The following is a 17,334-nucleotide window of genomic DNA, read 5'->3' on the forward strand; positions in this document are numbered from 1 at the left end:
GTGTAGCATTCTGCAGGCTCAGGAGTTTGAATGGGAAAGCCAGCTGCGTTTTTACTGGGACCGAGAGCCAGATGAACTGAATGTGCGGCAGTGCACCGGTACATTTTCGTATGGTTATGAGTATATGGGTTTGAACGGACGTCTTGTGATCACCCCACTTACAGATCGTATTTATCTTACACTCACACAGGTATGTTCAAGGAGATCTTTGCTAACAAGTCCTTTCAAAATACACCTCTAGGCAATCACATAATTGTTTTATTGCAACTTCGTGTTATCTCCTAGATGCCAATGTGAAGGCTAATATGTTTGAAACCAGTTGTGATGTCTTTTTAACCCGATTGTCTCAAAGATACTATAGAATGCATTCACAGACAAAATTTAAGCTTTTTGTACCCAAAGGTTCATTTGTAATTTTGCTACCACCCTAATATAAATGTAATCCAAGCTTTGCGTTGCTTTTTGGTCTGTCTCCAAAGGCTTTATCAATGTTTTTGGGAGGAGCACCAGCAGGGCCGGCAGGTACGGGAAAAACAGAAACAACCAAGGATCTGGCCAAAGCACTGGGTTTACTGTGTGTAGTGACAAACTGCGGAGAAGGCATGGATTTCAAAGTAAGAGTTCAAGATCTGTGTTCTCTGATAAAGTGCCAGCTACTGTTCTTTTTCAGTGCCCAGGATAAGGACATATTCTGAACTTCTGCATAAGTACCTCCCTTAGAGGTACTATGCTGATTGATAATGAAGTATAGTAAAAAATGTCTACTTTGAATGAATTCCTGAAGGAATTTCAGGTGCTTTTAAGCAGGGGAGCAATGACTAGATGGTATGCATTTAAGCTCATCATAGGCAATTTGCACTTGGCAAGTAATTATTGCAAGATCTTATGACAGATTGCTAGCTCCTGCATAAATAAATATGCCGAGGTTTTAGTCATTAAGAGTTTTAGCATACTCCAAAGTTTGTTGATGCTGCAATGTTTTATATATTCATTGCTGAAAAGTTTTTCTTGTTGTTCTTGTTAGGCAGTTGGTAAAATTTTCTCTGGTCTCGCCCAGTGTGGAGCATGGGGATGCTTTGATGAATTCAATCGTATCGATGCTTCCGTGCTTTCAGTCATTTCTTCTCAGATTCAAACTATTCGAAATGCTTTAATGAATCAGTTGAAAACATTTCAGGTAAACATTGAAAAGGAAGAGTAATTGTGAAGGTTGATCTTGTTTTTTGGGGCCGAGATTCAGGGTTAGACCCCATCATTAGATCAAAGGGCTGCTGCTTCTGCAATTCATTTGTGCTGAACATCTCCAACTCCGGAGTATGTACTTTCAGTTTCAGAGATGCTAAATCCTTGCTGATTTTCTGATACTTTCCTAGGTTCTTCCTTTGTGAAGTGTGATAAAAGTAAGCTAAATAGGGTAGTAGTATAGTAGTAATTAGGGAGAGGAGTAACTTAACTTGATGTGGATTGTGAGGCTTTATTTACTGATGTTTATTGGAATTCAAAATCCTCAGACAGAAAATTTGAGAAGTGTGAAGTGTCTTGATGTTTATATCCAAGATAGAAACAGAAGGATGAATGTATCTGGGTGACTATCTAAAGCTAAATATTTTAACACGTTGTCCTAATTGGGTGCCCCAGTATTGCTGGTTTTCTCTTTGAGCAAATAGTACTATTTATTTAAATTCCAACTACACATTGGTCTAAAGTTTTCTTATGCCTTTAGTTTGAAGGACAGGAAATTACCCTTGATAGCCGTATGGGCATTTTTATTACGATGAATCCTGGTTATGCTGGCCGGACTGAGCTTCCCGAGTCTGTAAAAGCTTTGTTCAGGCCTGTGGTTGTTATTGTACCAGATCTTCAGCAAATCTGTGAAATCATGCTCTTTTCTGAAGGGTTCCTTATGGCAAAGGTAAGAAAATTTTATTGCTACCCATACCCATGTACGCAGCCATGTATGTATATCCAGTGTTTGGTTGTGACTTACACATTTGTGATCCTCTAACTTAAATCTCATACAGATCCTTGCCCAAAAGATGACAGTGCTATACAAGCTGGCAAAGGAACAACTTTCTAAACAGCATCATTATGATTTTGGACTGAGGGCCCTTAAGTCAGTGTTGGTCATGGCTGGAGAACTGAAAAGAGGATCAGCAAACCTCAGTGAGGTAGATTTACTATTTTGTTAACCTGAACAGGACATCTTTTTCATTAGGAAGTGTTTACATGTTGGCTATAGTTTGCATTGGAAATAGGAGCACTGGTGTTATTTGTCTTATTATTTCACTTTGTTCTTACTGAGTTTCATCATGCTGTCTGCCAGCATCAGAACTCACGTCAAAGCAGGGAAATCTATAGAAAATAAGGTATTTTACTTCTTATTAAGTCCAGGATGCAAATAGCCAGCTGAATGTCTCTGGATGAATAGTGAAAGCTGTTTTTTGAAGAGTTGAGTGCTCCAGCCATGCAGTTGTTACTTGTGTAGCTCAAGTAGTACAGTAAACTTATAAATGAAAGTTTTGCAATACTGCCTTGCTTTTTATGGCTTTTACACCTATATTTTATTTCTATATGTACAGTTGTGATACCCAGTTGCCTAGGGAAATTCTTATTTAAATTTCTTCTTAAAAACCTGGAGACAGCTGAAGGAAGCTCTCCTACAAAGTTATGTACAGATGCACATTGCAGGTTGGTAGGAAGTTGGTGTCTAAATGATGCTCTCAGGGGAACTACAGAACTTGTGTATGTTCATAAAACATTTGGTTATTTTAACATCAAATCAGGAAAAGTGTAGTGTGGGCCAATCCAGCCGTTTGGCATTTGGTTGAGATGGTAGAAAAAGGCAGTGTATTATTCTTAGCTATTGGTCTGCTTAATCCTTATAAAATAACCTTTGTTTCCACTAGTAACTGCTGCCAAGAAAACATTCTCAAAGCTGTACTGAAGTAATCAGGCAACAATTTTTAGAGATGTTTGAAGTTGCTACATATTAGATGATTGGTTAGCTATTTGCTAAAGATTTATTCTGCTATGTTTTGTCTAGGAAGTTGTACTGATGAGAGCTCTACGAGATATGAATCTTCCTAAATTTGTGTTTGAAGATGTACCTCTCTTCCTTGGCTTAATCTCTGACCTGTTTCCTGGCCTGGATTGCCCTCGAGTCCGCTACCCTAACTTTAATGATGCCGTTGAACAAGTGCTGGAAGAAGGGGGTTATGTTGTTTTACCCGTCCAGGTATAAGACATGTTAATTGCTTGCATTTTTGTTATAAACATTAGGCTGGATAGGCATTGCCACGCTCTGGAGTGGCTGCAGGAAAGCTTAGCTGATAGAGACCAGCTGCTGATCTTGTCCATAGAAGAATTATGGGCAGCAGTCTATTAAATCCATGTTTATTTTTCAGGTGGATAAAGTAGTTCAGATGTACGAGACAATGTTAACTCGTCACACTACAATGGTAGTTGGACCTACTGGAGGTGGCAAGTCAGTTGTCATTAATGCTTTGTGCCAGGCTCAAAACAAGTGAGTACAGAATTTGATACATGGAAATCAGGTTGTAAGACGGCATAGACTGCATTATTCAGCCCTGTGTAGTCATGACATCAATAGCTGACCTTAATATTTGCTTGGGTTAACATGAGATGGTATTGTGTCATTTTAAAATTGCTTCTCTTGCTGTATCTTTAGACTGGGATTATTGACAAAGCTTTATACACTGAACCCTAAAGCTATGAGTGTGATTGAGTTGTATGGGACCCTTGACCCTACCACACGAGACTGGACAGATGGAGTCTTGTCAAACATTTTTCGGGATATCAACAGGCCTACTGACAAGAAAGAGCGAAGGTAGACAGCTAGAAATCATTGTGATAATTTTTAGATAATGGGTTTTACTTTTTTTTTTAAACTATTTGATACTGCACTATTTAAAAAACATATGCTAAATAAATAGAAAATGTCTAAGAGATCTTTCTGTCTTCTGAGTTTTGAGCTTCAGTGAGAAGGATGGCAACTATGCAGTTATCAAAAATGAATGGGAGGCTTCAAAACACCTGGGCTGACACTGACACCTTTGATGGCACATCTGAATCCTGAATATGTTAGTAAAATCAGAGATTAGTCAGTGCCCCTTGGCTCCTGTATCCATAGGTACATTCTATTCGATGGAGATGTGGATGCTCTGTGGGTTGAAAACATGAATTCTGTCATGGATGACAACAAGTTATTGACCCTGGCAAATGGGGAGCGGATTAGACTTCAGTCGCACTGTGCTTTGTTGTTTGAAGTAAGTAACGAGCGTACCGTTTAATACATGGGAAGGGTTAGATACAGATGGGTCTACAAAGCCTGAAAAGCAGTTACTGTGGCTGTTCTTTAAGTGTATGATTATCTTGTATGATTATTTTATAGGTTGGTGACTTACAGTATGCCTCTCCTGCCACAGTGTCCCGCTGTGGAATGGTCTTTGTAGATCCTAAAAATCTGAAATATAAGCCCTACTGGCAGAAGTGGATCCAAGGAAGAGAAAATGAGGTGGGAACTTCTGCACTTGTTCAGAGAGTATCCATATTAAATACTGAACTGTAGACATATGTAAAAACAAATGTTATAAAGGCAGTCTGATTTTCTGACAACAAATCTAATCACTAGGCCTGCAACAGAGGGCTAAAGAGAGTTCACAGCTTTTCTAACTTCTGTTTGTTTCTGAGAAGTGAAGAACCAAGAAATCAGCTTACCTTATCTCCAAAAGAGTTAACAGTGAGATTGTGTAGGTCCTTGTTTCTTACATTTAGATTAAAAACTCAAGTCCACAGGGAGGTGAAGAAAGACAACGTAGTTGCTAGCACCTGATGAATGCTGATCCTCACCTGCTGAAAACCCAGTCCATACAACAGTGTCGCATTTTTTCATGTCACTGTACCCTGTCTTTGGTAGAAGTGATTCCTGCAAGAACAATTGTACTTGGTCAGCCAGGTATTGATGGGAAGCTCTGCTGTCAAAAACTGGCTTTCCAGGTTTCTCTGTGCTGAATTATTGTCCCTTTCATTCCTCAGAAAGAGAGAATTGAATTGAATCGTCTCTTTCAAAAATATGTGCCCTATCTTATTGATATGATTGTAGAGGGAATTGTGGACGGCAGACATGGAGAAAGGCTGAAGACCATCGTTCCTCAAACAGATTTAAATATGGTAAGGAGCAGACAATAAAGGTTGAAAAAGTTTATCTAAAAAGAGAAATGTAACAATGGAGAGAGTGAAAACCTCCCAAAGAAAGCACAGGAGTAGTCTGTGCTGAAATGTCAGTTTGCTAGTGATGAGCACCAAGAGACAAAAGAAACAGTGCGTTCCTAACAATGCTCTTCTACTGCCATTAATACTCATATCAGTAGGTACACTTGTAAGGATGAAAGATCAGGAAACACTCGAACAGTTGAAAACATGTTAGGAGTTTTCATGCATCTAAATGGCAGTTCTATTTACAGTTTTGTCTTGTTTTACAACAGGTGGTGCAGTTGACTGTGATGCTGGAAGCTCTAGTTGTGGTACAGCCTGATGATCCTGATGTTCTGGAGTGTTTTTTCTTGGAAGCTTTGTATTCCTCTTTAGGTGCTGCTCTTCTTGATGCTGGGAGAATTAAATTTGATGAAAATGTTAAACGTATTTCCTGCATGTCTACTGTTCATGATGACAACATCCTGGCTAAGCCAGGGGAGCTGCCAGGTAGGATCTTGTCATAATTTAGCTGAATCCCATTGATTATATTAGAGAAGTGTTATCTTCCATGAAGGCAGAACATCATTCTTCCTTCCAGCTAGCTATCCTGGCTGCAAAATATGCTCTCTGAAGGACTATTGCTGAAAACTCTGTAGAGATACTGATGCTAGATGACTCTCAGCTACTGGTCTGTCCTCACAGAACAGTACTTTTCTATGCTGAGCTGAAGAGATAAACAGTGAAAGGAAAAAGAAGACATGAAGGGAAAGCTGGTGAAGGTGCTTAAAAAGTAATAGTATGATCCAAGTGCTAGACAATTTAGTTTGATGTCTTACTGGGTTAAATCACAAGTAAACAGAACACAGTGTTGCCCAACTTGTTCCAGAATCTCACCCTTCACTTTCATCTCAATCAGATAATTTTCTTATTAAATATTTCAGTGTCTTAGAAAACCTCCAGTTGCTTAATGGTTTGCAGGTCAACTACCAACTTTGTATGACTTTCATTTTGATGGATTTCAAAAAAAGTGGGTACCTTGGATGAAACTTGTTCCTGAATATATTCATAAGCCTCAAGTGAAATTTCTTGACATTCTAGGTGAGTGTAAGATAAAATACAGTGATGTATACTGATAAAATACAGCCTTTAATTTATAACGTGTGAGTTATAAATTTATAACGTGTGCATGGCACTTGAACATGAGACATCCTCTTTCTGTACTGAAGGTCATCTACTCAGGTTCAGTTTCTCATGAAGGCACAACTCAATTTCTTTAATATTCTTGTCATAGTAGTTCAGCAGGAGTAGAGTTGATAATTACAGCACTGTGTAACAGAGAAATAAGGAAAGGATGAAAAGCTTGTTTCAGTTAATAAGGTTTCTTAGGAGCTAGCAATGCCTTTTACAAGCCAGAATAGCAGAAGATTCGCAGTCTGCTCAACCAGAAATTCTAGGAAAAATGTCAGCTCCATGGTTCAAGTACTCGATAGATAAAAATTACATTCTTAAGGCTGTTATTGGTTGTTACTTCAAGCACTGTATAATGGTGACAGGTACTTTCCATAGGTAAGGACAAATAATGCAGGTGACTTTATAGTAATACTTCAGCAAGCACAAGTTGACTTTACTGACACAAGAGATAACTATATGATCTCTAAAGTTGCTCCTAATGGCAGGCTATTCACATAGGAAAAAATTCATCTCTGTAGAGTTCTGGGAAAATGCTTATGATCCAAATAAATCCTGATTATATCCTTGAAATAGGGATTAAATGGAGCTTAATCAGTCCATGACCCTCCTATATGGAAGATAATTTCTTTTTTAACGTATCTATAGGAGAAAAAAGATCCCAATGGTAAAAGCTGAAAAGATATGGTTGAGCAATTAAAATTTTCTTTCAACATTGTTAGTGAGTTGATGTTTTAGATTATGTCTTTGTGCAACTGCACGTTAATAACTTGGGAGTCTAATCCAGCACTATTCTATAAATATAAATTCCCCAGCTGTACTGCATTTTAATTTAACCTGCTATCATATTCATGATCTTTTTCAGTGCCTACAGTGGATACAACACGCACTACTTGGTTACTAGAACAGATGGTAAAAATAAAACGCCCAGTTGTTCTTGTAGGTGAATCGGGTACATCTAAAACAGCAACTACACAAAACTTCCTAAACAGTCTGAACAAAGACCTTAATGTATGTATGTTTGCTCTCAGTTGTCTTGTTTGTAAAGCTGCATTTTTGTTCTTTGTCCTTTTGTTAAATTTGCATTGTGAAGCCTGAGTCTGTGGGTAGCAATATTGACTTTAGTTAACGTGACTGCAAGCTCAGACCCAAAGTAAGTGAATGATTTGAGAATCCTTCAGGATCAAAGATGTTTTGTTCTGTTCTACCATGCACAGATTCAATTTTATAAAGTGGGTATATATTATTGAAGTTCTAAGAATGGGATTATTTTTCTTTATCGTCTGTAATTCAAGTGAGTAAATAGACTAGAGAAGTGTTTCCTGTACATCTGACAGTCTAATATAAAGTATATTTTCTGAATGATCTAGTTAAAAAAAGAACATATAAAAATAAATTCTTATCAATTTCTTTCCCTTTGCAGCTGCTGCTAGTAATTAACTTCTCTTCTCGTACAACATCAATGGACATTCAGAGGAACCTAGAGACAAACGTAGAGAAACGAACTAAAGACACTTATGGCCCTCCTATGGGAAAACATCTCATTGTTTTCATGGATGATATGAATATGCCAAGGGTAAGCTGCCAGGTAGTATAGAAACATTTGGGGTGGCACTGATGTGGTCCTTTCATACACAGATCTAACGAATCACAATTCAAGGAGATTCTTGGTAAATGCATAACTGGATTTCAGCTTAGGGTCTTCAGAAGAGTTGGACTTGTGTGTAGTAGGGGAGGTTTCGTCTGTTACAATATTTGTCCTATATACAAGTGAAATCCTGTTGGATCATTGATTTATGCCATTAAAATAATGTCTCTCTGGCTGCAGGTTGTGTACTATAGAAACCATCCCTTTCTCTTTACAAATGGGGCAAAAATGTAGTTTATCTTGGAGAAGAGGCACTGTTCCCATAGGAGACATTGGAATGAATGTTCACAATCAGTGCTAGAGCTTTACAAAGTGTCACTTAGTCCTTGTAATGTTCTTCTGAGTATGGAGCACAGTATTTCCACGTTTATAGCAGTAATTGGCATGATGATATACTGTGCTTTAAACATCTTGACTCTTTTGTGTTACAAAGGTTGATGAGTATGGCACACAGCAACCCATTGCCCTGTTGAAGCTGCTGCTAGAAAAAGGTTTCTTGTACGACCGTGGTAAGGAGATGAACTGTAAACTTCTTCGAGACCTGGGTTTTATTGCTGCTATGGGAAAAGCTGGAGGAGGTCGGAATGAAGTTGACCCTCGATTCATCTCACTCTTCAGTGTTTTTAACATACCTTTTCCTTCTGAGCAATCACTGAATTTGATCTATGCCTCCATCCTGAAAGGCCACACTGCGGTAATTTCATTGCTTTTAAAGGATTGCTCAACAGGTTTATTATTTTTAAATAGACATTTATTTCTGTGTTATCACAAGACCCGAAATCTTCTGTTATCAGGGGTTTTTTTTTGTTTAGAACTTCATGCAAACCTTTCCCTTCCTCTTCTCTTTCTCAAGATGTGAGTTTACATTGTTTTGATAAATTCTTTAGTAATATGTAAACTTTCAAGCCAGCAGATAATTTATAAAACTGGTGCTTTTCATAGGTTGAAACCCGTGACCGATTTGGTTATGGTTTCTGTAACCAAATACACGAAGGTCAGCAAACTCTTTCTTGAATGACAGTGAAAAATTTAATATAATGCAGTAGACTGCTTTACTAGCAAGCAAACTGCAACATCATATAAGAAGAGAGCAGTTTATTTTTTCTGCTATGGAGGTGCTGTAGAAATCCCAGTCATGGAGTTTGATGCTGTCTTCAGCACTGTGCAAGCTCAGGAGTGAAAGTGGGCCCTGCCCAAAGCATTTAACTGCAGAATGTTCATACTACACAGGAATATGAATTTCTGAAAATGTTTGCTCTCAGTTGTTTTAAATATACCAAGCAGGGTTAAAAGCTGGAAAGCAGAATATGTTTAGTAGCATTGAGTTCTCTCTGGGCAGTCTTATGAAAACACCTCTTCTTTCTCATATTTGCAGATGTTTAATGAGTCTATATCAGCCATCTCTGACAAGATTACTGTGTGTACGTTGGAGCTTTATAAAATGATTATTCGTGACCTACCCCCTACTCCTTCCAAATTCCATTACATTTTTAACCTGCGGGACCTTTCCAGGGTCTATAATGGACTTATTCTTACAACTCCAGAGAGGTAAGAATAGAAAAATTGTCTTCAGTGGTCCTACACCTATCCTATTTATATTGGATGAATATGGGTGAAGATGAGGTAATTTGGTACATGAAATCAGTCACATTTGGTCTCTTTTTCATTAAACTTAAATCTTAAATTGTGATATTACTCTTGATGACAAAATGCGATGCATTAGTCTTTCTTAAATAAGTTATCCAGAAGTCAAAAAGCAAGCAAATTAATTACTTGTCCTTATGAAAATAACAAGAACAAAAAGAGTAAAAAAACAGTCAGTCCAGACTTTGGTAAGTGTTATTAACCATATGGCCTTAGGAATCATGTCAGCTCATTTGGTGCAGTCTGATATTTCAATGTTAATGTAGGTTTCAAACGGTGACCCAGATGGTGAGAGTTTGGAGAAATGAGTGCCTGAGGGTTTTCCATGACAGGCTGATTAATGAAGCAGACAAAGCATTGGTGAGTAATTTTTTTTCAATTTTCCGTAGTCACTGACTATTACTATGGCAACTGATTTGCAACAGCAACATGACCAACTGTTGCACTCAGGTCTTGCAGTCAGACTGCAGACTTGTCTAACCACTATGTTTCTCCATTAATTTAAAACATGGCCCATGGAGTTTTCTTTTCTAAAATAAAGTGACTATGGCAGACTAAGTGGGCAGATCTGCTGAAGGAACAGAAACTGTTACTGGGTTTGCCTTTCGAGGAAAATTGGTTAAGAGTGGCACAGATGATGAACTGTGAGATCAGTGCAGGGGAAAACTCAGGAAATCACTTCATTTTCAAGTCAGTATTTTCCTTCAGGAGGGATTATATCAGAATGTGACTATACAATCAAGTAGGAAAAAGAAGGATAAGAGCCGAGTCCTTAAACAATGCATTCAATTATGGCTGTTATGCAAATTGGAAAATGCTCCAAATTGTATCTTACAACACAAGAGGGAATGACACCGCTTGATACCTTGAGAATTAAGGGAGGATTTGGGTAAAGTTTACTTACATATAAGCAACTTGCAAAGCAATTTGCTTAGATGAAAAGAGGTATATTAAGGTGGCTTCAGATTTTTCTGCTTAAAACTTTCTCCTCTAACATACAGAGATACATTTCCAGCTCAATTTTCACAACTCAGAATAATTATATTGCAGCTTTTCTGTATTTGTACCTTCATTCAGACTTACCAGATTTGTGAGAAATCTTGATGGTGGGACATCTATGAAAGCTGAGAAGGAAGGTTTATGAGAAGACCATAATATATATGGTCCAATTACACCAATATATGAGAAGATGGGGTTTTTTTAACCAGCTTATCCTTTTCTGTCTTAAACTTCTGCAGTCCATTGGCTTGAATGGTTCTTGAACTGCCTATTAGATCATTTTAGATCATACATAGAACAAAATAGGAGGCTGTGGTCTTTGGATCTTCTAGTGACGTATGTATCCCCTTGAAATTGGCCAGTATTTGAGCAAGAGTCTGCATTATCACCCTTCTGAGTGTTGGTGGATTCAGAATGATCTGCTTTGTTGTGTTGCCTGACTCATTTAATATACTTAAAGGTACAAGGTCATATAAAAAACCTGATTGAAGAGAATTTCAGAGATGACTTGGAGCAGGCCATGAGAGATCCTATTCTTTTTGGAGATTTCAGAATGGCACTGAGTGAAGGAGAACCTCATATTTATGAAGATATCCAAGACTATGATGCAGCAAAAGCTCTCTTTCAGGTAGGGTGCATCAGCTTGGAACTTTGCCAGATTCTGTCTGTGCCTGAGGAATGGGCAGGAGCCTGCCTCAAGCTGTAGGAAATCTGTTCCCTTTCTGTGTTCACATAGAATTTTATGTGCACCATTACCCATCGGGGTCTGCCGTAATGAAAATTGAGGATCAGCTACAGAGTCAGCAGTGTTTTCCAATAGTTTATTTTCCCTGAGGAAGGGGAAAAGAATAATGCTGCTAAATGTGTTGTTATTTTATTAATGTTATTAATTGTTTCCGTGGTCTCATAGTAACATTCTGTCCACCTTTCTCTGCAGGAGATTTTGGAGGAATATAATGAAGTTAATATTAAAATGAATCTGGTTCTTTTTGATGACGCTTTGGAGCACTTAATCCATGTACATCGCATCATACGGATGGATCATGGGCATGCCCTGCTCATAGGAGTGGGAGGCTCAGGAAAACAGTCTCTAACGAGACTGGCTGCCTATACAGCTGGACATGAGGTTAGTGACCCTGCATCTTTGCAGTGAAAGAAGACAATGAAAACAATATTGTGATCAGGATTAAATTAGCGGGGCGGGTGGAAGTCAGTCTGTCAAGATAAGATCAGGCTGGCATCTCTTGACTATGGAGAGAAAAACAGGGTGAAGTGATTGCCAGGAGGTATGGTGATGATGACTGTGATTGATCTGGGCAGGAAGCTGTCAGTGCCTGAATCTAGGTTTTGGTACTGGGGACAGAAAAAAAGGATGGGTTTGGCGGGGAACAAGTAACAGTCCCTAACTACTGCTTTTGTTACTTATCTGTATTATAGGAGCACTCCAGTGCTGCTTGAGGAACCTTGTTGTGATTGATACTGTAATATTTCAGATAGGAAATGTTCCTCTCTCTGAGGTATTTCCAGTCTCTTACAGAGGCTGTTGGCTTGGAAGGGAAGAACAAAACAGGATGAACACAAAGCAATTTTGAAAATGCAATCCTGCAGGGTTGTACAAATGTAATTTTAAAAAAGAATGTAGTGCATATTTTTTTGATACTTACACATTTACTGATGATAGGGGCCAAACCAAAACCCTTGTTCCAGTCTAACTGAAATTCAGAGTTACCATCATGTCTTGGGTCCATTTGTGTCTTCTCAATATATGTTTGCATCCTCAGGTATTTGAGATCATCTTGAGTCGAGGATATGGAGAAAATAATTTCCGAGAAGATTTGAAAAATTTGTACCAGAAGCTGGGTATTGAGAACAAGTCAATGGTCTTCTTGTTTACAGATGCCCATGTGGCAGAGGAAAGTTTCCTGGAACTCATCAACAACATGTTAACTTCAGGTGACACAGCAGCCTCAGTTACTCCTGATCAGTATCTACTTGTGACTAATAATCTCAAATGTACCCTTGACCCACCTATTATTGTTTTCACCCTGTGCCCTCTGCTGCTTTAGTTAGTTACACCTTTCAGTAATAGCTGAAATGATCTTAGCCTTAATAATGGCATTTTGATATCTTCTTACAGTCATTTATATGTTTCTGGGAAGGCTATAGGGTTAATTCATGCTGATCATGATGTTACAGGAGTCTCAGATTTCTTCCAAGACTGAGGTTTAACTTCAGCTGCATTTGGCCACAAACCCACCTTTTGTCCTATTGGCCTTTGAATAGCATTCACCTGAACTGCAGCAGCTGCTTGTCCTAAACTGTAGGTTAGTATCTTTTAGTGTACACAGCAGCTGAAAATGAGCAGCAGCTGGCACTGTGTGACTACCCTCTCTACAGAAGTTCCTACACAGTCTGATTTGAAAACAGATGTGTTAAATCTTATCCTTTTCCTTGGTCTAGTCTTCCCTGTTCCTGGTCTGCTTATGCCTGTCATTAGGCAACTTAGGCAATATTTGTCATGTGACTGAGAGAATGAAAATATGAACTGTTGGTTTGTAGACACTAATGAAGATTTTCTTTGTGGAGTTAAAAGCACTTTGTGTTCTTGTGATGTTTTGTGTATGTTGCTGAAGCCCAAACAAAAATGAATTAATTATTCTTCCAAATCCCCTTGTATTGTCCTAAGTACTGCCTCTTTATTTTCCATGGGGGATGGCGGAAGGAGGAGAAGCATAGCGAGATTAATAGGTTCATTCAAAACTACCTAGAATAACCTTTGCAGAAGTAGGTTTAAAATTTCTGTGTCTGGTTTCTCATTTGCCCTATTCCCTGCCATATGGTTTTCTCTTACTGGTTGTTCTCACTAGCATTCTTCTGTCCTTATGTTACAGGAATGGTGCCAGCCCTTTTTCCAGATGATGAAAAAGACACCATACTAAGTCAGATCAGAGATGAAGCTACTAAAGCTGGCATGAACTCAGCTAAAGAGAGTGTCTGGCAATATTTTGCAAACAAATGTGCAAGCAACCTTCACATTGTCCTGGGAATGTCCCCAGTTGGGGACAGTCTGAGAACGTGGTGCAGAAATTTCCCAGGTATCAATTGTACACACAGCTTAGTTCCTTCCCTGTGAAATACAGGCTTGCAGGCAAGAGAAAATCTCCAGTGGACACTTGGAGATGTCTGGCAGCTAAAGCTAAGCAGAGCAGGTTTCATGATTAAGGATTTGCAGTGCATGATTTTTTTTCCAGTTAATTACCACATATCAGCGATTATTATTGATTAGCATTTACCAGATCAGTTCATTTTCCAGCTGAACAGCTAGAAATCAATTGGTCATCCTCACTGAACTGGAAATACACAGCCTATGTTTGCAGCCTCTCTTCTGTAGTTTACAGAAGACTGCGTGGTATTAAATCATTGTGAAACTAGGATCGTGGTAGGAGAAACATTTTTGTATCCAAAGCCAAAAAAAAGGCATGGTGAGAGGGACACCCACTGAGAGAAAACACACCTGAGCCTGGTGGCTGAAAGGAGTCCTGGGAGACTGAAGAGAAACATGAAAGATGGGTATGGGTGGGAATCCTAACCCAGGCATTAAAATACCTTGTTGCCGCTCTTGACTGCATCCTGTAGAACGGTACAGCCTGAAGAATAGTACAGTGGGGTTTGTAGGACACAGGTGCAAAAAAGTTGATTGATTACTATCAAAATGGAAGTATTGACTTTGTGGAAAATATTGTTGCTAAGCAGGAGTCAAATAAGACAGATCCTGCAGATTCTTGATGCAAATAAAGTTAAGCACGGGACTGCCTGGGAGATTAGGGTCTAGTTTTACAAAGGAATTTTTCGGATAACACTATCCTTTTATTTTAAGGTCTTGTCAACAACACTGGTATTGACTGGTTCTTGCCCTGGCCCCCTCAGGCCTTGTATGCAGTTGCACAATCCTTTGTTGGTATGTAAAATGTCAGTGTTTTAACCCATGAACCCTTGGGATAGCCTAAGAAGTATATCCTTTACTTTGTAGTTATTGTATATTTCATAACTTGATTTCCCATTGTGCTTGTTACCCTGAGTCTAAATGGGTGATGCAAAATCCTAGTCAAAAAATACTTTTGGATGGAAGTTTCTTATTCAAATAGATTTAAAAAATTGCTAAAATTCAAGTTCCCAACTCTGCAGACAATGTGGCCTGCCTACCAGGAGGCCCAGTTTCTCTTCTGACTCTGCCTTGATCTTGCTTTTTCCCCTAGAAAAGACTTCCTTTGTTCCTGGCTTAGATGTACTTAAGATGGTAATTGGCAAACTTGTAAACAAACCCAACAAAACCTTTGAAATTTTTGTATTTCTTCCACCCAATTTTAGGAAATAGCACACGCATCCCATCAGAGCGCTCCAAGTCAGTGATTGAGCACATGGTCATGGTGCATGAATCTGTAGGGGATTTCAGCAAGAGGTTTCTGCAGATACTGAGACGTAGCAACCATGTCACACCAAAGAATTACCTTGATTTTATCCATACTTACTCAAAACTGCTGGAGGAGAAAAATGAGTTCATCTTAGGTAAGGCTGTGTAGATGTTTTCTACTTTTTAACAAGTGGTTTAAATATTTTAAAACAACAAAAAATTGTGGTGAGAATCCCACATATTACCCACATTATGCAAAAATCATTGTATCAGTGCTATCTCAAATACTGTGCTGACATCTGGTTTTGACATTGAACCAATATCCTGGCCACATGTGAATGTTCAGACTCTGCCTGTCAAACGGTGGGCTCTCCTCAAATTCTTTTGTGCATGAACCCGAGCCAGAATCTCCAAACCAGACACCTTTCTGCTTGGGGAGCAGTCTGATTAAATCTAATAGCTTAGCTCAAGGTTTGACATTCTTCCTTAAGCAGCAATTCTTATTCATACTTCAGTGGGCACTGAAATATGTGAAGAGGATAAAACACGAACAGTGGAATATGGAAAGTAAATTGTGGCACAGGGCCACTATGTGGCAGCTCAAGTGACATTAACACCGTCTTGAGTGGGAGGCTTAGGAAAGGAAAAAAATCTCTCAGAGTCATTTTCCTTTCATAACCGAGATTGCCTTTCTGCGAAGCGCACGTATAAGGATATTTGCTTCCTGTGAGATTGTCTATTGCTGTGTGCTGGTACACAGTCAATGAATCACTAACATTTCTCCCTTTTTTTTCTACCTAGCACAATGTAAACGGCTGGATGGGGGCTTAGTTAAACTGAAGGAAGCTAGCATACAGCTGGTTGAGCTGAACAAGAAACTTGCTGAGCAAAAGATTGTGCTAGCAGAAAAATCAGCTGCTTGTGAGGCTTTATTACAAGAGATTTCAGCAAACACAGAAGTAGGTAGGTAGTTTACAAGTACTGAAGGGTCCCATAGGCTAAGCAAGGCTCATATTATATGGGGTTGGAAGACCCTCTAAGAGCTCCAGCTGCTTCTAGAGGTAACCCTCTTGTCCTATCTGCGCTCATCTAGTGTCATGCTAGAAGAGTAGGTCGCCTATCTTGCCGAGATTGCCATCTTTGCAATATATTTGGCCTACAGTACTTTACACAACTTAATACTATGTTCTCCTGCCCTTGTCTTCCCTTTCCAAGGGGTAGGGCATAACGTGGGAAAGAGGCATTAGCAAGAAAGGGACCTTCTGATTCAGAAAATTACTATTAGAGGAAAAACAGAGGGAAGCATGGGAGGAAAAGAGATTATGTATGCTCTTGTGTGGTACACTGACAGTGTTCTTAACCTTTTGATGGAACTGTAAACTTTGGCAAGCTAGCAACAAAAATGTACTGAGTTGATGGTAATTTCTGATTTTCAGCCAAGAGCAAATCTATATTAGTATATGTTCTCTATACAAATTTGAATAACCCATTTATGGTCCTGCCTTTACAATTCCTAGCTGAGGAGAAGAAAAAACTGGCTGAAGAAAAAGCTATGGAGATACAGGAACAGAATAAGGATATTGCTATGGAGAAGGCAGCTGCTGAGACAGCTCTGGCTGAAGTCATGCCTGTTTTAGAAGCTGCCAAACTGGAGCTTCAGAAGCTTGACAAGTCTGATGTTACTGAAATCAGGTGACTCATTTGGATGTACAGTAGCATAAACTCTTGGAAACTCACTGAGAGACCCTTGTTTGTAGGGTCTGAACCTCAGCCTCACCTTTCTCACCTGCATGGTGTGTGGGTGAAGGTTAGGACATCAGGGGGCAGAGGTCACAACAAACTCCTCTGATTCCTAGCCCAGGACTTCCCCTCAAGGCTGTTCTTCCACTCTTTCATTTGATGTCATCCCCATAATTCTCTACCCCCCCGGTCTGATGCACTGAAAACTGCTATCGTTTTTGCCTCAGCAGTGGCTGTCAAAACCCCTTCATTCCTCCTCTGTTTTTATTCTGTGTGAATATCAGTACCACATACCAGTTATTTTTCAGGGATCCTTTGATAGCATGAAAATGTATTTCTCTGCTGAATTAACTTCTTCCTGTGTTTTTATAATACATCTTGTATTTGGGGATAGATATGAAAGCACTTCCAGTCCTTGGCTTTCCCCAAAATAGCAACAGCTCTCCCTTCCCTGCCACACTTGCTTAGTTTCCTTTCTCTTGTATATCTT

The 17,334-nt window shown here is 39.1% G+C and overlaps 1 protein-coding gene across 1 annotated transcript in view; it reads left to right on the forward strand.

The window, feature by feature from the left end:
* DNAH10 (dynein axonemal heavy chain 10) overlaps window positions 1-17,334 on the forward strand; it is a gene marked incomplete at its 3' end in the record, with an annotated part of 58,665 nt that overhangs the window by 25,011 nt on the left and 16,320 nt on the right. Inside the window, exons 32-57 of the mRNA XM_082007731.1 lie at window positions 7-190; window positions 480-614; window positions 1,025-1,177; window positions 1,724-1,912; window positions 2,022-2,168; window positions 3,044-3,235; window positions 3,405-3,523; window positions 3,689-3,847; window positions 4,151-4,286; window positions 4,412-4,534; window positions 5,056-5,190; window positions 5,505-5,721; window positions 6,193-6,312; window positions 7,268-7,413; window positions 7,826-7,978; window positions 8,484-8,744; window positions 9,426-9,598; window positions 9,961-10,054; window positions 11,154-11,321; window positions 11,631-11,819; window positions 12,475-12,646; window positions 13,585-13,788; window positions 14,571-14,651; window positions 15,062-15,259; window positions 15,906-16,067; window positions 16,622-16,796. Of these exons, the coding sequence (XP_081863857.1) occupies window positions 7-190; window positions 480-614; window positions 1,025-1,177; window positions 1,724-1,912; window positions 2,022-2,168; window positions 3,044-3,235; window positions 3,405-3,523; window positions 3,689-3,847; window positions 4,151-4,286; window positions 4,412-4,534; window positions 5,056-5,190; window positions 5,505-5,721; window positions 6,193-6,312; window positions 7,268-7,413; window positions 7,826-7,978; window positions 8,484-8,744; window positions 9,426-9,598; window positions 9,961-10,054; window positions 11,154-11,321; window positions 11,631-11,819; window positions 12,475-12,646; window positions 13,585-13,788; window positions 14,571-14,651; window positions 15,062-15,259; window positions 15,906-16,067; window positions 16,622-16,796 (4,185 nt within the window). The remainder of the gene's footprint in view (window positions 1-6; window positions 191-479; window positions 615-1,024; window positions 1,178-1,723; window positions 1,913-2,021; window positions 2,169-3,043; window positions 3,236-3,404; window positions 3,524-3,688; window positions 3,848-4,150; window positions 4,287-4,411; window positions 4,535-5,055; window positions 5,191-5,504; window positions 5,722-6,192; window positions 6,313-7,267; window positions 7,414-7,825; window positions 7,979-8,483; window positions 8,745-9,425; window positions 9,599-9,960; window positions 10,055-11,153; window positions 11,322-11,630; window positions 11,820-12,474; window positions 12,647-13,584; window positions 13,789-14,570; window positions 14,652-15,061; window positions 15,260-15,905; window positions 16,068-16,621; window positions 16,797-17,334) is intronic.

The sequence above is a fragment of the Phaethon aethereus genome (assembly GCF_964289735.1).
Source record: "Phaethon aethereus genome assembly, chromosome: 17".
Taxonomy (NCBI): domain Eukaryota; kingdom Metazoa; phylum Chordata; class Aves; order Phaethontiformes; family Phaethontidae; genus Phaethon; species Phaethon aethereus.